A 27,873-nucleotide genomic window follows, 5' to 3' on the forward strand; every position below is an offset into this window, starting at 1 on the left:
TTTTCAGCCTTTTTTACAATTTTCAATTCCCATGCCTGACAGGCACATCCACACACACCCCAACGCACACACACACACACGCAATCGCGCGCGCGCACACACATACATATATTTGTATATACGAGCACATGCAGGTTTACATGTGCGCTTATGTGCGTTGACATGTTAATAAGTTAGCAATTAGATTAATTGTTTTTCTGTTTTCAACATCCGATGTGGTAGTCCTGGATCGACGCAAGTTAGTTTCCTTTCTCAGTTGATAGGGTTGTCCCCATGGTTGAAAACAATGTATATTAAGGTTTATCACTGTAAAACACACACACACACACACACACACACACACACACACACACAAATAGTAGAGTAAAAAAAAAAGACAAAGACAAAAAAGAGGAACAAAAACATTGTTTATTTGTTTGGTCAGTTTTGAAGTAGATAATAACGATATGCTAAGATTAGCAACAAACAATTCATTTTTAAACTGCACATTTTGTCACAATATGCACATAATTGTATTGTTTTTATCACATGATTAATTTATACATACCTGTGCAATAGGGTCTCAATTATGCAAGATGCAACATCACAGTGATATCAGGTATTAAGATAGAACACAAAAGCAAATACTGTATAATCCAAGTGTGTAAAATGCAAAAAGATCACAAATCTGCATACTCTTGTGAAGATTATCATAATGAAGATTGATTGTAAGGCGCTTAGAACTAAACTGAGCAAAAACATTATTGCCCCCATTTTCGAACCCCAACTAAAACGTTCATTTCCGTGTCATTTCATTGAAACAGTAGATGCCATTAAAGGCCCTTCACTAAGCTATCTGGCACACTTTTAGGATCAACGATTTCTGGTAAAGGTATCACGTGACCGCCGCCGAAGTAAGGGTACCCCTAAAATCAACCTGACAAAACGTAAGGTACCAATTAAAAAATCGACACAAAATCAGAATAGGCACACACAGTGTTGATGCAAAGACTGGGGATGGGGGTCTGGATAACAATACCCGTGAAAGATTATAAGATAAAAATACAGAAAAGCAATGATAAAATGCACATGTTTAACGCCCAAATTTAGTTCCACTCAATATACACTGCAATATGAAGGAAATATGAACACATGTCAAAGAATTTTCTTATTTAACATCACTCTCACTGGGCTAAGCCTCCACATTGCAAAACATGCAGGAATTGAATTTAAAAAAAGGCACCAAGGCGCCAGACAAAATCAGGTCTAAACAAGTCACGTAAGGCGAAATTACTACATTTAGTCAAGCTGTGGAACTCACAGAATGAAACTGAACGCACTGCATTTTTTCACAATGACCGTAGTCCGCCGCTTGTGCAAAACACAGTTAAACTGACAAGCCTGTTTAGCGCGGTAGTGGTTTCGTGTGCTGCATAGTACGCTTTTCTGTACCTCTCTTGGTTTTAACTGAGCGTGTTTTTAATCCAAACATTTCATATCTATATGTTTTTGGAATCGGGAACCGACAAGGAATAAGATGAAATTGTTTTTAAATCGATTTCGGAAATTTAATTTTGATCATAATTTTTATATTTTTATTTTTCAGAGCTTGTTGTTAATCCGAATATAACATATTTATATTTTTTGAAATCAGGAAATGATGAAGAATAAGATGAACGTAAATTTGGATCGTTTTATGTAAAAAAAAATTAATTACAATTTTCAGATTTTTAATGACCAAAGTCATTAATTAATTTTTAAGCCACCAAACTGAAATGCAATAGCGAAGTCCGGCCTTCGTCGAAGATTGCTTGGCCAAAATTTCAATCAATTTTATAGAAAAATGAGGGTGTGACAGTGCCGCCTCAACTTTTACAAACAGCCGGAAATGACGTCATCAAAGACATTTATCGAAAAAATGAAAAAAACGTCTGGGGATATCATACACAGGAACTCTCATGTAAAATTTCATAAAGATCAGTCCAGTAGTTTACTCTGAATCGCTCTACACACACACACACACACACACACACACACACACCACGACCCTCGTCTCGATTCCCCCTCTATGTTAAAACATTTAGTCAAAACTTGACTAAATGTAAACAAGACGCGTAAGGCGAAATTACTACATTTAGTCAAGCTGTGGAACTCACAGAATGAAACTGAACGCACTGCATTTTTTCACAATGACCGTAGTCCGCCGCTTGTGCAAAATGGAGTGAAACTGACGAGCCTGTTCAGCGCGGTAGTGGTTTCGCTGTGCTGCATAGCACGCTTTTCTGTACCTCTCTTCGTTTTAACTTTCTGAGCGTGTTTTTAATCCAAACATATCATATCTATATGTTTTTGGAATCAGGAACCGACAAGGAATAAGATGAAATTGTTTTTAAATCGATTTCGGAAATTTTATTTTGATCATAATTTTTATATTTTTAATTTTCAGAGCTTGTCTTTAATCCAAATATAACATATTTATATGTTTTTGGAATCAGGAAATGATGTAGAATAAGATGAACGTAAATTTGGATCGTTTTATATAAAACGAAAAAATTATTAAAATTTTCTGATTTTTAATTACCAAAGTCATCAATTAATTTTTAAGCCACCAAGCTGAAATACAATACCGAAGCCCGGCCTTCATCGAAGATTGCTTTACAAAAATGTCAATCAATTTGATTGAAAAATGAGGGTGTGACAGTGCCGCCTCAATTTTTACAAAAAGCCGGATATGACGTCATCAAAAGTATTTATCGAAGAAATGAAAAAAAACTTTCGGGGATATCATTCCCAGGAACTTTCATGTCAAATTTCATAAAGATCGGTCCAGTAGTTTGGTCTGAATCGCTCTGCACACACACACGCACAGACAGACACACACACACACATACACCACGACCCTCGTCTCGATTCCCCCCTCTACGTTAAAACATTTAGTCAAAACTTGACTAAATGTGAAAAGGAGGGAATCTTAAAATGCCAAATGTAAGTCATTTTATACAGAGGTTATGAACAGAAAATCTGACATACCAAGGTCTTAAAGGGGGTGGGGGGGGGGGGGTCTTCAATAGAGGGGTCTTAAAAGGGAGTACACTGGAACCACCTTTTTAAGATTATCTGTTCATATGCATAACCTTTGTAAATTTACCCCCATATAAAGACTTGATTTTCTCACAATTTGGGGTGTCTAAAAGAGGGGGGTTCCACTGAATCAAACATGGGGAAGAAACTCCTAACGCTCTCTGTGTTAGCTGTGTTGTGGGCAGCCGCCACTGACGAAATGCTGCGTGATGACCCCAGTGACGCGACCCTTGCAGTGGAAACACAGGTTGGACTTGCAGTTCCAGCAGCGAAGGTGGTTGTTGTTGTCAAGCTTGAAGTTGGTCTGTTTGCACTGTGGGCAGCGTATTTCTCGTTGCCGAGGATTGTCCATCATTTCTGCACGAGCTTGCATCCACAGCAATGCCTGGAAGAAAGTAAAGTGTGTGTGTAATTGATGTATTGTGCAAAGGGCAATATGAAAGAGTGTGAAGAGAATTGATGCCTACTGTTTTAGTAAGGCACTGGGGTGACATTTTCTACCATGTTTATGGAAAAGCATGATCAGGACCCATACCTGAGCATGTGCGCGCAAACACACACACACACACACACACACACACACCTCCCTTCCTCCCCCCCCCCCCCCCACACACACACACACTGAAGAAAAAACGGTTTTACCTCAGGAGGCCTTCTTTCAGGAACGCGTTGCACGACATTCTCAGGTTGATAGCGGAACAAGACACAAGTACTTGAGGTGAAATGGTTATAGCCATTGATCGCCTGCCCACACAACCAGCAAAAGCTCTTGCCACAGCGACACGTCATCTTGTTACACCTGTCAGGTAAGAAAAAAACAGTACAGTCGGGCCTGCTTATAAGGAGCGCTCGGGGACCAAATTTTTTACTCCTTATAACAGAGCTCTCGGATATAAGGAGTAACCCAAGCCCAACTACCTTATAAGCGGGCTTCTGCATTTTCAGTGTCAGTATTAGCAATTCTTCTTCTTCTTCTTCTTCTTCTTTCTCTCTCTCTCTTTCTCTCTATCTCGCTAGCTCTCTCTCTCTTTCTCTCGCACAGTGGATTGAAAATCAATGCCCCTTTAGGCTCATGTCTATGGAACAACAGTAATTTGTTCCTCTCTGTTTTGTTTCTTCGGCCATTTTTTTTCTCTTTATTTCTGTCTCCCTTCAACTTCTTTTGGTTTTCAAACCACTATAACAGTACTTAGAAGACAACTTGCGACTGCCTTGTGGCAGGTAAATAATGCCACACAAGTAAAACTCATCTGAGTCTAGCGGAATGACCGCGGGGCCCCTGAACGCTCAAGAAGAAGAAAACCTTCCTCTCTGTATATGTAACGCCAGCGATGAGTTTGTTGCGGTGGTAACAAAAGTTTTGTTCATAGCACAGTGACACAACAGGACAACAAACACTACAAGACAAGCAGCCACACCCACACCTCCATTCATACATGTACAACACATAACATGGCAAAGCCATAAGGGGCATGTTACATGGGAAAACCCGGCTTTGTATAAAAATTAAAATGCACGGCCGGGGGGGAGGGGGGGGGTGTAGACAGCTGGCTGCCGGGTGCTAGAGGAGACCTGAAATGGGCTAGGGACCGGGTTGGGTCGTCTTGGGTCAGTGCTGAAATAGTTACTTTATTGGCTGTTGGCCGGACGGACACCAGGGCTTCATATTCTTGCATGCATGTATTCGTGTTTCCAAGGCCTGAGGCTTTCGCTGTGACCCTGGGATCTTTATCGTGCGCATGCGTGCACACGGGGGTGTTCAGACACCGAGGAGAGTCTGCACAAAGCTGACTCTGGGACACACATCCCGCGCCGAACTTGGAGGTTGAACCCACGCTGAAAGTGACAACCGGTTTTAAAGCCAGCGCCTCTACCGACTGGGCAAACTCCCCACCCAATATGTTGGGGTCAAGAAGTTCCATGGAGGGCGGGGGGTATGGAGTAACACATAGTGTTTTGCTCAGAACATTCCCACCCAAGCAGAGCCGCGCTAGGGGTACGCATTACCGTGAAGCTGGCAGTCAATTGCTACCAAATGTCGTCTGTGTCTACCACTCGGTGGTGACTTAATGTGGGTCTATGTAAGCAGATCGCCAGCGCAAGCAATCTGATGCAGAGTCAGGAGGCGATTTGGTACAAGAGAACCTTAGAGGCCACAGCCTCGGCCGTCTAAGGGATCTGTGTGTCTGGAGGCACATTTGGTTTCTGAGGTTCAAGCGGAGCTGTTGCCTCTGCTCCCAAGTTCCCGTGTCTGGAGGCGTTTTTGGTATGGAAGCAAACCTGTAGGTTGGGGCCTCTGCCTTTCAGGATGCCAGGACTACAAAATGTGTGTCTTGAGACACATTTAGCGTAAGATTCCAGAAGTGGAACTGTGCTGTGCTGGGTCTGCTGCAAGCACACTAGAACCAGCTCGCAACAGTTGAGGTGAACAGATTGGTGACCAAGACGATCATCGGTTTCTCTTCGAGTGATGGGTGTGGGCAGAGAAAGTCTCCCAGACTTTGAAGTCGGTGCTATCGGCACTCCTTATAACCGGACCCAGGGCCGGTTTGGGGCCTAATTTTTCACTCCTAATAAGAGAGGTATCGTATAACCGAGCTCCTTCTAAGTGAGTTTTCGTAAGTCATAACAAAGAACAATGTAATTCGGGGAATTGTTTTTTCTCCTTATAAAAGAGGTTCCTTATAACCGAGCTCCTTATAAGCGGGTCCGCGACTGTAGTTGGATTACAGTGGAACCTCCCTTTTAAGATCTCAAAATATCGGAGAACATCTGGTCCTACAACGGAAGGGAGTCTTAAAATGGGGGTAAGTTTACAGAGGTTATGAACAGACAATCTGAAAAAGTAAGGTCTTACAAGGGGACTGGCATTAAATCAGGGGAGGAGGGTGGGGGGGGGGGTCTTAAAAGTTGGCTTCAACTGTACTAACTTCTTCTTTTTCTTCTTCTGCGTTCGTGGGCTGAAACTCCCACGTACACTCGCGTTTTTTGCACGAGTGGAATTTTACGTGTATGACTGTTTTTTACCCCGCCATTTAGGCAGCCATACGCCGTTTTCGGAGGAAGCATGCTGGGTATTTTCGTGTTTCTATAACCCACCGAACTCTGACATGGATTACAGGATCTTTTTCGTGCGCACTTGGTCTTGTGCTTGCGTGTACACACGGGGGTGTTCGGACACCGAGGAGAGTCTGCACAAAAAGTTGACTCTGAGAAATAAATCTCTCGCCGAACGTGGGGACGAACTCACGCTGACAGCGGCCAACTGGATACAAATCCAGCACGCTACCGACTGAGCTACATCCCCGCCCCAACTGTACTAACAAGCTGCAGTTCTGCAATGTGTCTGCATGTATGAGAACATATCAAGGACCATGACAGGCACACACACACACATACATATACACTAATAGTATCAGTCAAACACACACACACACACACACACACACACACACACACACACACACATACATATAGTACACTAACAGTATCAGTCAAACACACACACACACATACATATACAATAATAGTATCAGTCAAACACACACACACACACACACACACACACACACACACACACACACACACACATACATATTGTCACGATCGGGTGACAGAGACCAAGAAAGTGTCACTCAGTGGAGTGCCTGTTCTTGGTCGGTTATGATAGAAAGCGCCTGTGCGTGATATTGGGTTACAGCAGAGTTTGCTGACGGTGCTCTACGAGCACGGATGTTTTGTATCGCACGAGTTTTACAGTGGAGGTTTCTGCTGTCATAGCTAGGGCTGACGGTTTTTCGCTGACAGCGCACACGGGATTTTCACGGATTGAGTTTCTCGTGTCTTTTTCTGCTTGGGAGGCAGAATTGTGTATAGCTGGACTGGGTTTTGGGACAAGGTCAGTCACGTGTATTTGGCTAGGTGGTCTGTCAGAGACTCAAGGACGGCACACTTGACACCCAGCGGCAGAGGGGGAAGGATCTAACACAGTTTCTAGAGTATGATGGTTTTTCACCGAGTATTATATTCGGCACTCTAGGGGAACTTCCACTGCCACATGTTTTGCTGAGGACAAGTCGTCAATTTTCCTTCGTCGGCGATGGCTTTCGCATAAGGATTCGACAAGGGGTTCTGGACGGTTTTGGTCACTGTTGACGAACAGAGGCTGGTCCAGGGAGGAAGCGGACTTTGCTTCCATTGAGAGTACAATCATAGGCTTTTGAGGTAATAAATCATTATTTAACGCTGTTGATGAGTCTGTGTTGTGGAATGAAATACTCTCTGTTGTTCTTTCCAGGTTAGCGCATAATTTACTCTCTGTGACGCTAAAATACTAATCTGTATATGGTTTTTGCAGATAGGGAGAGAAGGACGGAAAATGACTGTTTTGTTGTTGTAAAAAGTCCATTTTGTGCAGGCCCACGTGCTCGATGAGATATTTAAAGATGACATGTTTTAAGGTGGTGGGTGAGGGGTAGCTGACATGTTTAGTGCACCGATGCTTTCTGTTTGCAGCCTTCGTTTCGTTTCGCTTCGTTCGCCTCGCTTCGTTACGTTCCTGTAACATCTGCACGGCTGACTCTGGCGGGAACTGTTGAGGCTACGCTAACCAGGAGACCGGCTAACCAGGAGACCGGCTAACCAGCGGACCGGCTAACCGGCAGCGGACCGGCTAACCAGCGAACCGACTAACCAGCATACCGGCTAAGCAGCAGCAGCAGAGATAAAGCTAAGTGCACCATGTCGTACGCACCCCGTTGACCACCGTTGTCTTTTCGTATCTATGATTTCATTGGAGTAGTGACAACGTGGGGTGTGTGACACCTGCACGAACTAGGGCTTTTCGGACAGAACATTCTCATTTAACTATATTTACACGGGTTCAGCGTGTTCCTATAATTTTCTACATACTACTGGCATTTTGTCAGTGAACACTGGTTTTTTACGTGTTGAGAACGTAAAAGGAACATATTTTGAGTGAAGGCTCGAGGGAGGTGGAGAGTTTATACATAAACAGGCGTCTGAAACTTATACTTTTGTTGACTCTATTTAATTGTATGACTGCGAGAGTGGATCGTGGTGTGGTTAGTTAATTAGTAGTAATTAACCGGTTCATAATCACCTTGAGTGATATATTGAAACGTGACACATGGGGGCCAAGCCGGGATTTACTCAGTTAATTTCCAACTGATAAAGACCCACCAATTAAGGATAACTAAGAGCAGATAATCTCGTCAGTGCTCGACTTATTTTCTGCTTGGTGCTACCCTTTTTTGTATAGTTTTGATCATATACCACACCTTAAGCGATTCACATCTTGCAGGAAATGTAAATTGTAATTTGTGAGTTATTGTATGCGCTAACTGTGATTACTTCCCTTTCCTTTGTTTGTGAATCTTTGTTGTTGTACGTTCAGAGTTTTCCGTTGCAGAGAGCTGAGCGGGGTTAGCGGATTTGTTATTCGTTTTACTCAGTTTTCTCTACATTGTTGTTTCGCATTCTGTAACAGGTTACATTTCTACCGTCTTGTTTTACTTGGATTTTTCTCCATATTTTGACTTTGTTGGAATTTTGGGGGGGAAGGGTCCGAGGACTTCTGTCCTAACCAAGGCTGTGGGAGACACTCTGTTTCACCGCAAAAAGCAGCCGATAAAGTAGGCCACGGCTGTGGGAAACACTTTGTTTCACCGCAAAAAGCAGCCATAAAGTAGGCTACGCGATTTGTTCTACACCGTTTGGATTTTTCTTCTGCATTTTCTGGTTGCTGGATTTTTGTATCCACCGCTTTCATCACCGCGTGTTCTAGCTATAGCTGCGTTAGACTTATTTTGGTAATAAAGCTTTGCTAAAACTAACCATGGCTACAGGGGGATCTCCTACGAGGAGAATAACTTTCGAGACTCCTGGGAGCGAGCAACCGACTGAGCGAGACGCACGCGTTAGAGCCCGAAGCGTTCTAAAACGCTTAGAAGTAGAACGGAAGGAAGAATTTGAGCGACTGACAAGAAAAGAAGAACGTGACCGACAGGACAAGAAGGACGAACTTGACAGACAAGAAAGGGAACGACAGGCAGAACGACAGGCTGAACGAGACAGACAGGAAAGGAAAGAAGAACGTGACAGACAGGAAAAGAAAGACGAACTTGACAGACAAGAAAGGGAACGACAGGCAGAACGAGACAGACAGGAAAGGAAAGACGAACTTGACAGACAAGAAAGAGAACGAGACAGACAAGAAAAGAAAGACGAGCTTGAGAGACAGGAACGACAGGCCGAGCGTGACAGACAGGAACGGAAAGAGAAAGAGCAGGCGGATCGCGATCTCCAGCTAGAGCTAGCTAGGCTACAGGCCGAGAAGGGTACGCTTACTCAGGCTAGCGCGCCGACGTTTGTTGCCGACCGTACGAGACTGCCGACGTTCGACGATGACAAGGACGAGCTCGACGATTTTTTACGCCGGTTTGAGCGCATTGCATCTGACCAGAAGTGGGAAGAGGCCACGTGGGCTAGCCGCCTTAGCACCTGCTTAAAAGGACGCGCATTACAGCTCTACAATGCTTTGGATGACGACGAGGCGAGAGACTATCAGGCACTTAAGAAGGCGTTACTCCAGCGCTTTAACCTGACTGCTGAAGCCTACAGACGACGTCTGCGTAACAGCAAGAGACTGAGCGGCGAGCTGAGTCATCAGTTTGTGGCACGCCTTAATCTCTACCTGCGGCGCTGGGTGGAGATGGCCGAAAAGGACTGGACCGTCAACGACCTTGCCGACCTCATTGTCATGGAACAACTGATGTCCAGCCTGCGACCTGAGGTGGTGACCTTCGTGCAGGAACACCAGCCAAAGACTACTCAGGAGGCAGCCGACTGGATCAGAGTGCACGAGGACGCCCAGGCGATCTCCGGCAAATCTTCAGGCTCACGGCCAGGAAAATCGGGAAATTCGGGTTCTTCAGGACCCAAGGACGGGAAGGACGATCAGGGACACAAGGGATCGAGTTCCAGATCTGACATCCAGTGTTACTACTGCAACAAGCGGGGCCACGTGAAGAAGGACTGCCACAGGAGACAGGCTGACCAGAAGGGCGTTCACTTTGTTGGCAGTGAGGAGTTAAGGGACGTCACGAGCTCATGCACCATTCCACAACTCTGCGTTCCGTGCTCCAGGAAACATTTCCAGCCCCACTGCAACGTCTACGTTAACGGAGTGAAGGGCGAAGGTCTGCGGGACACAGGGGCAGACATGATAGTGGTTCGGGCGAGTCTAGTTCCAGCTATGGCCTACACAGGAGACAGCATCAGGGTGAGAATGGCCGAGGCATCTCACGCTTACGACTTGAACACGGCAGTGATCAAGGTCGTAACCCCGTTGTTCACGGGGACCATTGTGGCCGTCGTCATGGACGATCCTCCATGCGACCTGCTCATTGGAAACCGGGTCCAGTTTGTGGACGGCGTCACCAGGGAGGTTCCCGTTTATCGGGCTCCCGACGTCATTTCAGTGCTCACGCGGGCACAGGCGGAGCGAGAGGACAAACCTCTCAAACCCCTACCTGCTGCACGAGCTGCCCTGGGGAACGTGACCCCCGCGCTTCTCGCGAAGGCTCAGGATTCTGACCCGACCTTAGCTACTCCTCGGGAGCATGCGAAGTCGGGGAAGGTGAAGCTGAGCGGGAAGCATGGGAGGTCAAGGTTCCTCAGGGACAAGAAGTTGCTCTACCGTGAGTTCAGCAACCAAGAAGGTACATTCAAACAGGTTGTCGTGCCTCGCGAGTTTCGCGAGGGTGTCATGGCAACGGCACACGACTCGATTCTGGGAGGTCATCTTGGTACCAAGAAGACCACGGATCGTGTCTGGCGCCACTTTTACTGGCCAGGCATCTGCACGGATGTCCGACGTTTCTGTGCGTCCTGCGATAAGTGCCAGAAGGTGGTTGCCAAAGGAAGGGTGAGGAAGGTCCCCTTGGAGAAGATGCCGCTCATCGACGAACCCTTTCGTCGGGTGGCAGTGGACATCATCGGGCCCATCTTGCCTGCGTCTGAGGACGGAAACAGATACATTTTGACCATGGTGGACTACGCTACTCGATACCCAGAGGCGATCCCTCTGAAATCGATTGAAGCCACGCGAGTAGCTGAGGCTCTGGTTACTATGTGGTCCCGGCTGGGAATTCCATCAGAGGTACTCACCGACAGAGGCACGCAGTTCACGGGAGGAGTGATGGCGGAGGCAGCACGACTGCTATCACTGGAGCAGCACTTCACCACTCCTTACCATGCTCAGTGCAACGGACTGGTGGAGAGGTTCAATGGCACCTTGAAGACCATGCTGAGGAAACTAGCTCAGGAGAAACCACGCACGTGGGACAGGTACATCCCAGCATTGCTTTTTGCATACCGCGAGGTTCCTCAGGAGAGCTTGGGCTTTTCCCCATTTGAGTTGTTGTACGGCAGACAGGTACGCGGTCCCATGGCTATCCTGCGTCAGGCTTGGACGGACGAAGAAGCCGACGAGGAGGTGCAGACGACAGCGACCTACATCGTAGAACTCAGGAACAGGATTGAAGAGACCTGCAAACTGGCTCAAGAGAACCTGGGAAGAGCAGCACAGCGTTACGCGCGAGGATTCGACCGCAAGGCACGGCCGCGCAGCTTCAAGATTGGAGAACGGGTGTTGCTACTTCTACCTGTCAAACACAACAAGTTACAACTGCAGTGGCAAGGACCTTTTGAGGTGACAGCGAGGGTGGGCCAGAACGACTACAGGATCATGATGCACGGGAAAGCACGCCTGTACCACGCCAACCTGCTGCGCGCCTACATAGAGAGGACAGCCTACGGGGAGAAGAACAAAGACCAGAAGAACAAAGACAAGAAGACAAAGAAGGTTGCAGTCATCAGGGGTGAAACGAGGGGTTGCTCGTTCTTGAGGACGACCTTTCTGTCTGGAAACGTGACACATGGAGACGGACCATCAACCTCTGCAATATCTTCAGGTTGCAAGGTTGGCAAACGCCAGACTTATGCGCTGGGCGTTGATTCTCCAACCGTACCAATTCACGGTACGCGTCATACCGGGCGCCAACAATGTTGGAGCTGACTTTCTCTCTCGGGCTGGAGAGGAGAACATGACTGTGAGCGAAACCGAGGTTTCGTCTTGAAGAGGGGAGGTGTGTCACGATCGGGTGACAGAGACCAAGAAAGTGTCACTCAGTGGAGTGCCTGTTCTTGGTCGGTTATGATAGAAAGCGCCTGTGCGTGATATTGGGTTACAGCAGAGTTTGCTGACGGTGCTCTACGAGCACGGATGTTTTGTATCGCACGAGTTTTACAGTGGAGGTTTCTGCTGTCATAGCTAGGGCTGACGGTTTTTCGCTGACAGCGCACACGGGATTTTCACGGATTGAGTTTCTCGTGTCTTTTTCTGCTTGGGAGGCAGAATTGTGTATAGCTGGACTGGGTTTTGGGACAAGGTCAGTCACGTGTATTTGGCTAGGTGGTCTGTCAGAGACTCAAGGACGGCACACTTGACACCCAGCGGCAGAAGGGGAAGGATCTAATACAGTTTCTAGAGTATGATGGTTTTTCACCGAATATTATATTCGGCACTCTAGGGGAACTTCCACTGCCACATGTTTTGCTGAGGACAAGTCGTCAATTTTCCTTCGTCGGCGATGGCTTTCGCATAAGGATTCGACAAGGGGTTCTGGACGGTTTTGGTCACTGTTGACGAACAGAGGCTGGTCCAGGGAGGAAGCGGACTTTGCTTCCATTGAGAGTACAATCATAGGCTTTTGAGGTAATAAATCATTATTTAACGCTGTTGATGAGTCTGTGTTGTGGAATGAAATACTCTCTGTTGTTCTTTCCAGGTTAGCGCATAATTTACTCTCTGTGACGCTAAAATACTAATCTGTATATGGTTTTTGCAGATAGGGAGAGAAGGACGGAAAATGACTGTTTTGTTGTTGTAAAAAGTCCATTTTGTGCAGGCCCACGTGCTCGATGAGATATTTAAAGATGACATGTTTTAAGGTGGTGGGTGAGGGGTAGCTGACATGTTTAGTGCACCGATGCTTTCTGTTTGCAGCCTTCGTTTCGTTTCGCTTCGTTCGCCTCGCTTCGTTACGTTCCTGTAACATCTGCACGGCTGACTCTGGCGGGAACTGTTGAGGCTACGCTAACCAGGAGACCGGCTAACCAGGAGACCGGCTAACCAGCGGACCGGCTAACCGGCAGCGGACCGGCTAACCAGCGAACCGACTAACCAGCATACCGGCTAAGCAGCAGCAGCAGAGATAAAGCTAAGTGCACCATGTCGTACGCACCCCGTTGACCACCGTTGTCTTTTCGTATCTATGATTTCATTGGAGTAGTGACAACGTGGGGTGTGTGACACCTGCACGAACTAGGGCTTTTCGGACAGAACATTCTCATTTAACTATATTTACACGGGTTCAGCGTGTTCCTATAATTTTCTACATACTACTGGCATTTTGTCAGTGAACACTGGTTTTTTACGTGTTGAGAACGTAAAAGGAACATATTTTGAGTGAAGGCTCGAGGGAGGTGGAGAGTTTATACATAAACAGGCGTCTGAAACTTATACTTTTGTTGACTCTATTTAATTGTATGACTGCGAGAGTGGATCGTGGTGTGGTTAGTTAATTAGTAGTAATTAACCGGTTCATAATCACCTTGAGTGATATATTGAAACGTGACACATATACACTAATAGTATCAGTCAAACACACACACACACACACACACACATACATATATATACACTAATAATATGCAGTCAAACACACACATACATATACACTGATATTATCACATCACAAAACACACACACACACACACACACGCATGCATGCATGTACAAGGCTAAAATGAAAAGTTCCGGGCCTGACAAAGACGTTGCCCTAGAAATTCCAAAGTTGGCATGATTCAAGACTGGTTCTATTTATGACATGCAAAATATTACATATTTTCACCAGATAGTTTGTGTTTTTTTGGCTCCTCAAAGTGCCCTACCCTACTAGATTTCACACAACGGAGAAAACCAATAACTGAGCACTGCAAAGAAAAGGATGAAGCCAGATGAAAATTCCATGATGACATGATGAAAACACTGCATCATAAAACACACACACACACACACACACACACACACACACACACACACACACACACACACACACACCGCACACACACACACTCACAGAAAGTCAAAAGAAAGAAAAGAAGTGTAAAAATCCTCTCCTGTCCTACCCCTCAATCTTCTCCACAGGCACGCGACAACAGGGACATCGCACCGTCTTCTTCTTAATGGCGTTCAGAGACATTGACCTCGCCTCGACCTCTGCCCTCAGCTCCTGGTAACGTCGCCTCGCTCGCTCGTCTCGCAGCTGGCTTCGCTGGACTTAAGCGTCCAGTCTCTCAAGATCCGATTCACAGGCTGACCCCTGGAATTTAACAGCGTAAACTCTTGTTAAGGATAAGGATAAGGTATCAAATAGTCCTGTGAGGTTACCCTCATGGAAAATCGTGGTGATTTTTCTGGCATTCCAAATTGTACATTCTTGATAGGGTAAGGATAAGGTATGACCATAGAGTCCTGTGAGGTTACCCTCATGGAAAATCGTGGTGATTTTTCTGGCATTCCAAATTTTACATTCTTGATAGGGTAAGGATAAGGTATGACCATATAGTCCTGTGAGGTTACCCTCATGGAAAATCGTGCTGATTTTTATGGCATTCCAAATTGTACATTCTTGATAGGGTAAAGATAAGGTATGATCATATAGTCCTGTGAGGTTACCCTCATGGAAAATCGTGCTGATTTTTCTGGCATTCCAAAGTGTAAATTCTTGATAAGGGTAAGGATAAGGTATCATCATAATTATAGTCCTGTCAGGTTACCCTCATGGAAAATCATGCTGATTTATTTGACATTCTAAAGTGTAAATTCTTAATAAGGGTAAGGATAAGGTATCATCATAATTATAGTCCTGTCAGGTTACCCTCATGGAAAATCATGCTGATTTATTTGACATTCTAAAGTGTAAATTCTTAATAAGGGTAAGGATAAGGTATCATCATATAGTCCTGTGAGGTTACCCTCAAAGAAAATCGTGCACTGTAAAGTGTAAATTCTTGTAACATGGATGGTTTTGTCAGCGAAAAGTCAGACCAAAGTCGGTGAGACAAAATCATCAAAACGCTGTCCATCTCTCCAGCTCTGATTTGTATCCAAACCCCTGGCATTGTAAAGCGTAAACTCTTGTAACATGGATGGTTTTGTCAGCAAAACGTTGGATCAAAGTTGGTGAGACAAACCATCAAAACGCTGTCTATCTCTCCAGCTCTGATTTGTATCCAAACCCCTGGCATTGTGAAGCGTAAACTCTTGTTACATGGATGGTTTTGTTAGTGAAAAGTCGGAACCCAATTAGGTGAGACAAAATCGTCAACAAGTTCTCCTGCAGTTGATCCAGCTCCGATTGGCAGGCAGACCCCTGGCATTGTAAAGTGTTATCTCTTCAGGTTGCATGGGTGATTTTAGCGTATTATCAGCTAATGCCTCTAATATGTATAAAGAGGTCTGTGAGAACATTACATGCAACAGTCAGTCCGACATGGAATCCATTGGATGGTTTGTAAGCAACAAGTCCAACAAAAGTTGATCAGACAAAATCGTCGAATGGGAAATTTGTGTTACACCCCTTAATGGGATATCCGAGATTATAAGGATGACGGCCACCATGTGTACAGTCCCAAACCCTGCTGCAAGTCACGAATACCGCGCAAAACAGACCCTTAAATACAGTACCGTGGAACCCCCCTTTTAAGACCTTCAACAAATCTGAGAAAATCAGGTCTTAAGAAGGAGGGAGTCTTAGAATGGAGGTAAATTTACAGAGGTCATGACCAGAAAATCTAAAAAGCAAGGTCTTAAAAGGGAGGAGGCAGGTTTCACAGTATTGTGTTCAGCAATTTACTATTTACACACTCAAATTCTACAAAATAAATGTTGGCACACAATTCAAAGGACATGTTTTTCCAACAAAGTGAGTTTGTTACAACTAAAAACAGTAATTTTTTTTATAGTCCTGGTCCTTATTTATATCTAAAAACCAGGCGCAAAGCGGCATACCCTGAAAACGCAAAAAAAGCAATACGGTCATCCTATGCATGCATATAGCTCATATAGCCAAAACCGTTGAAGATAGAAAGACATTTATTGAACAAAAAATATGCAACACATCATTCTTAACAAGTTTTGTTCTTGTATGTATATCAAAATATTGATCCTCAAATGAATGGTTTGAAAAAATACGACTTCCGGCAGACCTAGACCGTTTTGAAGGAAAAAACCGTCTTTTTTTTCAAACCATTCCATGGCCATCAATATTTTCATATACATGTAAGAACAAAACGTGTTAAGACTGGTGTTGTGCATCTAGTTTGTTCAATAAATGTCTTTCTATCTTCAATGGTTTTGGCTAGATGAGGTAACAAGAGAAGGATATGGGCATTGGAATTACGTCAACATTTCGAGCATTGTCACAGATGAAACATTTACTGCAGGGTGCTCCTGATTAACAAACCGAGCAAAACTGAAAATTATTGAAGAGAAGACATGTCTGAACAGTTTATAAAGAGACAAGTTTGCAATCATTTGTAAACACCATTATTGTATGGAGGAGTAACTGTTCCCCTACCCCCTAAGAAGGTATTTCTGTCCGTCAACCACGTGAGCGATCGCCACAAATCGAGGCATCACTCGCATTTCAGTTTGGACAGTTTCAGACGTGACGATTGAGCGTCAAAATAGTTTCTTAAAACAGTCGAAAATGGAGTTAAATGTGACTTCAACACTCAGTGGCGATCGCTAGAGTGGCGATTGTTACTAGACGGACACTAGAAAACCTCAGAAAATGTAATTACTTTGCGATTTTTTTAACTGAAAAACTGTTGCGGTCTTTTTCTGTCGAGCGCGAGCGTCAACGTAAAACAACGTGAGGTCACTTCCTCCCCAAACGGTTAGTTTTTGAATGAAAAGAAAAATGTGGCGATCGCTACATTGTTTAGACGGACTGGATCGCAACTTTGAAACTCGGGTCACCGTGCGTCGATCAAGGGCAAATTGACCTCGGCAACATTATAACTCACTTCAAGGGTGCACAAACTTGTATTTACAGTATACAAAATTTGGTAAACTTGTGTTTTTGTCCTGTGAAATCACAATTAGTTTCGATGCTCTTGATATCGCTATGCGGACGGACAGATCCGAATCCCCATACATTTTTTTTGCGGAGCTACTATAAGTTAGAATTTGTGTTATGGATATCGATTGTTGTTGAAAAACAATCATTTCAATGTGTTCTGGCACTCTCAACCACCACAGCATTGATACTTGTGCATGTGTGTGTTGGAATTTAGTTCTTTGTTTAGTGATGCTGTGGCAAAAGTAAATTCATCCGTCCGTATTTTGACGATCGCCACCATTCACACGCACATAAATAAACACATTATCAAAAATTTCAACTTTTATTTTCAAAAAAGTATTTAAACAACAACTCGTTTGCATGTTAATACAACAAATACAGCAGATTCTCACAGATATGGATTTAAAAGACTAAGCAAATCTGAGACTATCAAAATGGCCTAATACCATGAAACCTGCCAGGAACTCTTTAATCGGGGGTCTTAAAAGGGGGGTTCCACTGTAATCACCTGATGCCACTGCTGTTCACACTCCGTGCAGAAGCTGAAGCAACAGGTCAGGCAGTAGCCCAAGTTCAAGGTCACGTCGGGTTCACGTATGACAACAGCCTGGCAGCGAGGGCAGTAGACGACATCGTCCATCTGATCCAGAGACCGCTGCAATTCACCAGTCATGGAGCTTTATGGCAAGCAGACAACAGTCAAGTTTGTTCAGGGGCAGACAGTCTGAGAAACACAGACAGACAGACGCTCTCTCTCTCTCTCTCTCTCTCTCTCTCTCTCTCTCTCTCTCTCTCTCTCTCTCTCTCTCACACACACTTACAACCACACACTCTCTTTCTCTCCCACACACACACACGCATGCACATATGCACGCTTGTACACGTCAGGTGACAGGAACAGTTTCTATCTTATGTTACACACACACACACACACACACACACACACACACACACCACACACACACACTACACACACACACACACACATGCCACACACACACACACACACAAACACACACACAGGCATGATGGAAGAGGAGATTTGTTTCCATAGAAAATGCATATCTAGTTACTAGTATTGAGAATAGCAGTCTGAAAACAAATTCACCAGAATGACAAAGATAAACTGGTAATGTCATTTGTGACAGTCAGAAACACATCACCTTTTGTAATTGTCTCATTTCAACAATTTAATCAGAATACCTTATTTCATCACTTAATAATCTCTAAATGTCATCTTGTCAGCAGTATCAGTATATACATGGTAATTATTAGCTTACTGTCGTATTACTAGTTGAGACTACATGGTAAACTATGCGTTACCTGCAAAGACAGAGTTTCCCAGCGAATGAAGGCGTCAGGGGGGAGAACTGTTTGCAGCACATCAGGGGACACTACCACGTTGCATTCATAACCTGGGCATCTGATAACATATTTTATTCACTGTGTAAGCATGTAATTCTCACCAATGCAGTTCACTTTAAACACCTTTATCTCCTTCTCTTATTTTTGTGTGTGCAAATTCTTGTGGAAGCAATGATCAATGTTTCAAAATGACTGTTTTTTGTGTTTTATTTAAAGGCTGACAGGGAATCCCACAGGGTGGAGTTTTTCAATAAAACTTGCAAACCATACTCGAATTTCTAAGAAATATAAAAAAAAGATAGAAAAACATCAAATTCTACCGATGTCGCTAAGCATCACGTGACTTTCAGCGATATCAGCGAAACGCTACAGGAACTACACCCTGTGGTATTCCCTGTATACAGGGAATCCACCTACAGGAACTCCACCTACAGGGAATTCCACTCTTTTGGTCGACATAGACCCCATCAGCGTTACTTACGTCAGCAGTTGAACGGTTCCAGCAGCGACATGGAGGCTGCAGTGCGTGGCGATACAGTCGAAACAAAAGTGGTGCTTGCATGGTTCCAGCCGGAAGAACTTGCTTCCGGACTTCTCATCCATACACAGGCAGCACTCTTGCACATTCTTGCAGAACTCCACAGCATCTCTTTGACTACTGTACCTGAATAAAGAAAACCACAGGGGTAAGCAGTGGACCCCCCTTTTAAGACCTCCAAAAATCTAAGGCATTTGAAATCCAAAATCAGAAAGACTTCTAACGTTCCAACATTCAAAAACAAACAACAAGAATTATAGGTTATTGAAACGTTTAATTATTGACAAAACAAAACGTTACATTTACAGTACGTCGACCCAGTGGCCTTTTAAGCAGACAGAGAGACAAACACTTATGGTACACATAATGAACTTATCTCAAAATCATCAATGAATCTCGTATGAAAGATGCCAGCAAGGTACGTCATTGATCATTACTCGCCGTGCCGCCACACTGGCACCAATAACCTACAATTCTTGTTTTTTGATTATAAGAAAATTGGTTTAAAAAATAAAGGAGTCTGAAAATGGAGGTAAATTTACACAGGTTATGAACATAAAAATCTGCAAGAAAACCTTGACACTACAAGACAGAGATCCAGCACAGAAAAAGAGACAACAGAAAGAAAGGCAAGAGAGGGGTGAGACTAAACCAACTCACTGCAACAAGGTATGAATTGCTTGCCCAAGGTCCGAACACTCGGACATGGCTCGACCGTCGACATCACTTTCGTCACTGTCTTCTGCGCTGGGCTCCGGCATCAGCACCTGGTTGTTGGTTAATCCTAAGCAGCTGGAAAAATTAAAATGGAATGATTGGTTATTTGTTGCTGTCAAGTTTTACCCCCTCCTTTCTTCTCCAATACATAAGGTGTATGCTTTATTGCTAAGTCACTGCATGGTTACAAAATGTTTTGGTGGACAGTTGAATACACATGCGCACACACACGCTCACACACACACACACACAAGCGCAACACACACACATGAACACATACACACACACGCAAACACACGCACATGCACACTAGCATGCACGCACATACACACGGACACACACACACACACAATACCACATTAAATACATACAAAGGGTTCAAAATCAACAATTATGCAAGGCATAATTACGCTATCTTATCATGGATTCCCTTCTTTACAGCACTTTGGGAGTGATATTAAGCAGCAAGAATTGCATAACACAGTAAACAAAAACATCTCATGGTGCAATGAAGTGAAACAAATCATCCTCACCTGAACGTTTCGTTCTCTAGCCAGTCAACCCAGGAAAAGATAACTGGCATGTTCATATTTGCCTCCCACAGCTTATCGAGCTGCCTGCAAAGCACGCTCAGCTGAGAACGTCGCAACCACGCACACGAAAGCGCAAAGGCTGGAGGATCATGGGACGGGTAGGTAGGCGGCAAGGTCAGATGAAGGGTCATCGGGCACAGGTAACGGAGGTTGAAGGACCCTGTCCATCGCTGGCCTGTTAGATAAGAACAGTACAGAGGAACCCTTTTTTATGACCCCAACAAATCTGAGAACATCAAATCTTAAAAGGGAGGGATCGAGTCTTAAAATACGGGTCAATTTACAGCCATTCTGAAGAAGAAAAATATCTGAAAAACAAGGTCTTAAAAGGGGGTGAGGGGATCTTAAATAGAGGGGGGGGGGGAGGGCATCTTACATTTTCACATTACTTTATTTGTAATCATGACAAATTGTGTAAAACTGACAAACACTTGTTTAAAACAAGTTTACATGTCCTGATAAGTATTCTCCTGGAGAGACGGTAAAAGGTGTTAAAATCGTTGACAGGCAGATTAGGTGTGTCAAAGACAATTTTCCATTTTGTTGTAATCATTTTAATGGACAATAAAGTGTTGTTATAACTATTATTGTTATTGTAAAAGAACATGGCCTTCAAAATCATTTGTGTTTGGATATGGATAGGCATTCTGATCAAAGCTGAATTTATTAAACCTTCAGACCAGGTACATAACAACACCTTACAGACGCTCCCTGCAGTGGAACACAGCACTTACAAAATCTCTATTCTAAGTGAAAACAATGTAAAAAAAAATTTAAAAAAAGATTTTATGAAAAACCTGAAAGTGACCGCTGCAAGGGAACTCCTTTAGCGATGTCAGGAGGCGGAGTTAGTGCTCTTGCCCCCTCCTGCTTCCCTGCTCCTCGCTCTTCTGCAGTCTGTCCCCCCACCGCCCCGACAGCTTCCCCTCCTTCCCCGTCTACTGGGCTGGTATCCACCGGTGACGGCAACATGATGTCTACCTGACAACCCTCTGACGGTGTTGCCACCGGCACCACTATCTGCAAGGTTACAGGTAAACTGTCTGACATTTTGACATTTTGTAAGCTGCTAAAGTTTACTAAAAAATTACGGTCATACACGTAAAAGCCGTGGGAGTTTCAGCCCATGAACGAACAAACAAACAAACTAAAAAATTGTCTCTTGAAAGCAACCAACTGCCCACAACCACCATTCTCAAAGATCTCAAAAGCGTTTTTATTCTGTATAATTCACTTGTCCATAGTGACCAACTTTGGTAGGTCCCTTGGGTGGTTGTTACAGACAGGTATATATAGGGAAAGCAAAACTCTGTGTGTGTGTGTGTGTGTGTCTGTCTGTGTGTGTGTGTCTGTGTCTGTTTGTGTGTGTGTGTGTGTCTGTGTGTGTGTGTGTGTGTGTGTGTATGTATGTGAATGTGTGTGTGTCTGTGTACGTGTTTATTTCTATTTCAAAACTTTCAGATGTGTATCACTGGCAATTATATCCACACTGTTGACTACACTACCCCCCCATGCAAGAAATACTATCTTGAATATATCCAGATGATGGTAAACCTACTATTTTGGGAAAGGGAGCTGCCATACAGTACTGCTTTACCCATTCTTTTGTTTCTTTTTCCTGCATGCGTGCATACATTTTACCTGTATTTGAAATAATCCATGGCCGCTGTCGTCTGGCTGGCTGATCACCTGAATTCTCTCCTCGTCACTGCCTTCATAGATGGCCTGGATCGCCAACACCTGTGAGGATGGTCCTAGTTACCTTATTATCATTGTTACACTTGAACCCCCTTTTGAAGACCCCCCAATGTGAGACTTCCTCCTTTTTAAGACCTTGATTTTTAAGATTTTCTGTTCATGACCTCTGTAAATTTACCCCTATTTTAATACTTCCTCTCTTTTTAAGACCTGATTTACGCATATTTTTTTAGGTCTTAAAAGAGAGGTTTTCCCACATAGTATAATTCACTCTGCAGGCACCTTGCTACGATTTTATTTCAAGGGAAACAACCACTGTACATTGTCATTTGAACTCAACTGCAACAAGATGATTGCCTCCCCTAGAGACCATTTTCTCAGTTTTGGTCCACTCGTTACACTAAGTGTCATATTTTGTCATTGCATTTTTATCTTTTGACTAAATTCTTCCATCAATTAAGGAGTTAATGACCATACATGTTTAAAATATGTTTACAGTTCAAGACCGTCCTTGGCATTATCTCTCACCCACCATGAAAAACTTCAACAGCTAAATCAAGGTAAAAATTAACTAGAAACAAGAATAATAACACTGCATTCACACTAAAAATACAGGGAAAAGGTACTTAAGCCTCCAAAAATAAAATGTTTGTTGCTGACAAAACCAAACAAGTCGCGTAAGGCGAAAATACAATATTTAGTCAAGTAGCTGCCCTTTTTCAGCAAGACCGTATACTCGTAGCATCGTCAGTCCACCGCTCATGGCAAAGGCAGTGAAATTGACAAGAAGAGCGGGGTAGTAGTTGCGCTAAGAAGGATAGCACGCTTTTCTGTACCTCTCTTTGTTTTAACTTTCTGAGCGTGTTTTTAATCCAAACATATCATATCTATATGTTTTTGGAATCAGGAACCGACAAGGAATAAGATGAAAGTGTTTTTAAATTGATTTCGAAAAAAAAAATTTTGATAATAATTTTTATATATTTAATTTTCAGAGCTTGTTTTTAATCCGAATATAACATATTTATATGTTTTTGGAATCAGCAAATGATGGAGAATAAGATAAACGTAAATTTGGATCGTTTTATAAATTTTTATTTTTTTTTACAATTTTCCGATTTTTAATGACCAAAGTCATAAATTAATTTTTAAGCCACCAAGCTGAAATGCAATACCGAACCCCGGGCTTCGTCGAAGATTACTTGACCAAAATTTCAACCAATTTGGTTGAAAAATGAGGGCGTGACAGTGCCGCCTCAACTTTCACGAAAAGCCGGATATGACGTCATCAAAGACATTTATCAAAAAAATGAAAAAAACGTTCGGGGATTTCATACCCAGGAACTCTCATGTCAAATTTCATAAAGATCGGTCCAGTAGTTTAGTCTGAATCGCTCTACACACACACACAGACACACACACAGACACACACACAGACACACGCACATACACCATACCCTCGTTTCGATTCCCCCTCGATGTTAAAATATTTAGTCAAAACTTGACTAAATATAAAAAGCTAATGTCTGTAGATCGTCTTTTTTTTTAATATTTTGTTTGTTTTGTATTGTAGTTTTTGTTTTTAAACAGGCGCATGTGGCTTTTTTATGGCATGAAATCGTGCAAGCTCTGTTCCCTGGATGTTGGAGTAGAGCAACTTTCCTTGTACTGTCTGCAAAATCAAGTAATGTCATTTTGTAAACAAAATTAATCTTGAAGTTGAAGGGTCAAAACAAAGTTCCGGGGTCAAAACCAAGAAAAATAAGGTGAATCGGAAAATTGGAAACATTAAAAAAAAATGTCTTGGCCTTACCTCATCCTGTTGTTCCTGAAGGTTTTCTTCACCAACCAGGATGCTGTCAGTATGAGGAGCGGACAGACTGGGAATGCCATCAAGCACAGCAGCTGTGGCACACCCTGCCATTATTGCTCAGCCAGACTCAGTGTCTCAGCATTGTCTGATTCAAGTCGCTCTCAATCTAAATTCCAACTGCAGATGTTGTCCGTAGTTTCGTCACAGGAGCAGATTTCGATGTGATGTTTAGGAGTGTGTGTAGCGCTGTTATAAAAGCAAAACACTTTTTTGTATACACACACATGCGCAAACCTCCTACTGCACAGAAACACGCTTGCATGTGTGTCACACTTCACACATATACACACACACACACACACACACACACACACACACACACACACACACACACACACACACACACACAAACACATACACACTTGTGCACGCGCATGCATACGTGCATGCATGCGTGTATGCACAAACTCACACACACAGGAATACACACACACACACACACACAACTGGACCTGAGAAATTTCGTCAAGTGCACTAATCTGTGACAATACATTGAAAAACCACTTCTGGCATTTGATCAACGCCACGGATGAGGGCCCCAAAGGGTTTAAAATCGTGATCGTGATTGGCGTATTTTGACCTTTCTGTGACCGTGATTGCCGAAATTTCCATTTCTGTGATCGTGATGGGACTTTGCTCGTGATCCGTGATGACAAAAAAATCAAGTCTCGTGATCGTGATCGTCATTTGTTTTCGTGATCGTGATGGGCATTATTGCAAAGCATTTTATTTTCAACGTACATTTTTCACAGCTGTATCACTCTATGATCCTCTATTCGTCAAGGAGCCAATCCCGATTGAAGGGAAGCAACAACACATTCAGAAATATGATTTTGACAGCGATTGCTTCCCTTTAAGAGAACCAATCACAAAAAAAAAAGATCCAATCAGAAGGCGAATTGCAAAAGTCTGCCAAACTCCATCCAATGGAAGGGCTTCGTGCTAAAGTTTTGAGTGCATTCAGTCAAATTTGAATTCGAAGATCAAAAATGGCGTGCAGCGGTACTGGCATCGAACTTCTGTTATATTTTGTGGATTCAAGCCAGACCAAAGCATGCGGCGAGAATGCCTTCCTTGATGGAAAGGTCCGGCTACGGGTCCGTCTTTCCGAAGACGAAATGTCGAGGTATGTTGATCTATTCAGGGCCGGACTAGGTAAGTACTAGGGGGGGGGGGGGGGGGGGGGGTTACAGATGGGGGTCCAGGGGGCAAAGCCCCCTTGGTGGAAGCTGAACGTTTTTTAATGTTTCTGGAGGGAAAGGAACGAAAAAGGTAAATTCGACAGCAAGGTGTATAGGCAATGAAGAAGAATTGAGATTGTAAGGTTAAGGACTCATACTTCTTATCACAAAAATCGTTGAAGAAAAATGTCTTTCGAAAGGGGGTGAGAGGTGCGATTTCTCCTCGGATTTCATGATGATCCAGATGCAACCCCCCCCTCCCTCACCCACACAAAAAAGAAAAAAAAGCGTTTGGGAGGTACATGCTTAAGCCAGGGGGGGGGGGGTTGTGCAACCCCTGTAACCCCCCCCCCCCCCCCCCTAGTCCGACCCTGTCTTCTTCTGCGTTCGTGGGCTGAAACTTCCACGTACATTCGTGTTTTTGCACGAGTGGAATTTTACGCGGTGTATGACCGTTTTTACCCCGCCATTTAGGCAGCCATACGCCGCTTTCGGAGGAAGCGTGCTGGGTATGTTCGTGTTTCTATAACCCACCGAACTCTGACATGGATTACAGGATCTTTTTCGTGCGCACTTGGTCTTGTGCTTGCGTGTACACACGGGGGTGTTCGGACACCGAGGAGAGTCTGCACACAAAATTGACTCTGAGAAATAAATCTCTTGCCGAACGTGGGGACGAACTCACGCTGACAGCGGCCAACTGGATACAAATCCAGCGCGCTACCGACTGAGCTACATCCCCGCCCCGACCCTGTCTATGTTGCTCTATGACTGTTCTAAATGTAGGCAAAGATCTTGAAATTTCTTCAAGATCTTTGAGTTTGATTGAGATCATTGACATTGTCGTCATTGCCACGTCCGGCTGTCACTCGCTCAGTGTGACCTCGACTGGCTCGAGTCTGATCAGTCTGCGTGTAGCCAAAACCGAAACTAGAAATGTGTTTTTCATCCCAGCAACGTGGACACGCTTGGCATAGATTCTAATTGTCGCTTCTTTGCATTAAGCTTGGATTTATTTTAGCGCCTGTAAACTTATCAACAATGGGTTAAATTCAGGAACTATGGCGGGGAGACGTGCCAGTTTGGGTCACTTGATCCTCATGTCAAAGTCAATCAAAGTCATGTTCGTTGGGGGTTTTGTTATTATAGACTCTACCATCACACATACATGTACTTTAATTTCAATCCACCCAATAGTTTTTGAGAAAATGGGTTTAAAAATTTAGCTCTGGAAATGTGAAATTGTGCAAGTATATATTCATGTGTGTGAGTAAGGGTGTGGGAGTTGAATGTGTATGAGTGCAGGGGCGGATTAGGGGGGGGGGGGGTGGGTTACAGGGGTTCCGGAACCACCCCCCCCCCCCCCCCCCCGGCTTTCAAAAAAAAATTAATACTAACTTTAAAAGAAATAATGAGTGGCTGCTGACACCAGTTGATCATGTTTAAATTCAAGGATAAGCCATAAATTGTTCATAAAATAGCTAAAACTCTTCAGCTTCTGGGGGGACCCCCCAACGGGGCCTTGCCCATGTACCCCACAAGGTACCTGGACCCCAGGTTGTAACCCCCCCCCCCCCCCCCCCCTCTCTGGCTGAACTGCTCCGCCCCTGGAGTGTCTGTATGAGAGAGAGAGAGCGAGAGAAAAAACAATGAAAACAACATTCTTGTTACTGATTACAAATCATGACATGTATTTCTATGTGTGAATGAAAGAGAATTAAAAAAAAATAATAAAAAAGTGCAACAGTTGTCACTTTGTGTTGTATAAACAATAGATCCAGAGGAGCGAATAACTGTGTGGTTGTGTTTACTTTGACACGTGCTTTCTGTACCTGCAACTTTTACAGTGACCGTGATTTGCCACTGGTGTTCGTGATCGTGAAAACAAAAATCAAGGTAACTGTGATCGTGAAAGCTAAAATTTCTCTTCCCGTGATCGTGATGATACCCCCCCTTTGGGGCCCTCACGGATATTGGCCTCAAGCAAAATAGGTTCGCAGTTTGCATGGAATACAGCAAGTATGTGTTATAACACAAATACTAATAGGAGAAGACAACAAACAAACAAACACAAATCACAGTACGAACAATAAATAAGCTAAGTTTACAATTACAGAACAACTTGGCTGCGTCCCTAGCGACTTGACTTGTTGAAGTTACTCACCAAAATCACTCGAAACAACCAAGTCCGTCAGCGATCCATCATTCTGGTGGATGCTCCTGCTAACTGCTTCTCATTTGAAACAAGTGCGGAAATAGAGTGTTGGTGTGGTTAACATGAACTAGAGCGTTTGGTCCTGTGATAAGATAGATTGCAGGAAGTACCTGCAATGTTAGTCTCGGACTCGGATCATTTTACTCATCCCAGTTACTCCCCTTGAATAAAGAATAACAGTCTCGGTCAGCCTTGACTTAGCTGGCTTACATTTTATTTATCCACAGGCGCCCGATTTGTTGGTTGAAAATTGTCTGTCTGCCAAACTAGTGAATGTGTGTGTGTGTGGGGGGGAGGGGGGTGGGGTGCACTGTGTGTTTGTGTGTGTGTGTGTGTGTGTGTGTGTGTGTGCGTGCGTGTGTGTGTGTGTGTGTGTGTGTGTGTGTGTGTGCGTGTCGT

General features: G+C 44.0%; 1 protein-coding gene across 1 annotated transcript; it reads right to left on the bottom strand.

Moving 5' to 3' along the window:
• Window positions 1-395: 395 nt before the first annotated feature.
• LOC138967776 (E3 ubiquitin-protein ligase RNF14-like) lies at window positions 396-27,592 on the bottom strand. Its single transcript, XM_070340432.1, has 12 exons — window positions 27,424-27,592; window positions 24,019-24,264; window positions 22,149-22,247; window positions 21,305-21,527; window positions 20,448-20,682; window positions 19,858-19,989; window positions 19,141-19,323; window positions 18,618-18,717; window positions 17,803-17,949; window positions 14,335-14,480; window positions 3,703-3,859; window positions 396-3,445 (listed from the first exon to the last, which is right to left on the bottom strand). Exons 2-12 carry the CDS (start codon window positions 24,127-24,129, stop codon window positions 3,227-3,229), a joined length of 1,752 nt encoding a protein of 583 aa, XP_070196533.1. The 5' UTR covers window positions 24,130-24,264; window positions 27,424-27,592; the 3' UTR covers window positions 396-3,226.
• Window positions 27,593-27,873: the final 281 nt, after the last annotated feature.

Source organism: Littorina saxatilis, linkage group LG5 (assembly GCF_037325665.1).
Source record: "Littorina saxatilis isolate snail1 linkage group LG5, US_GU_Lsax_2.0, whole genome shotgun sequence".
Lineage (NCBI taxonomy): Eukaryota > Metazoa > Mollusca > Gastropoda > Littorinimorpha > Littorinidae > Littorina > Littorina saxatilis.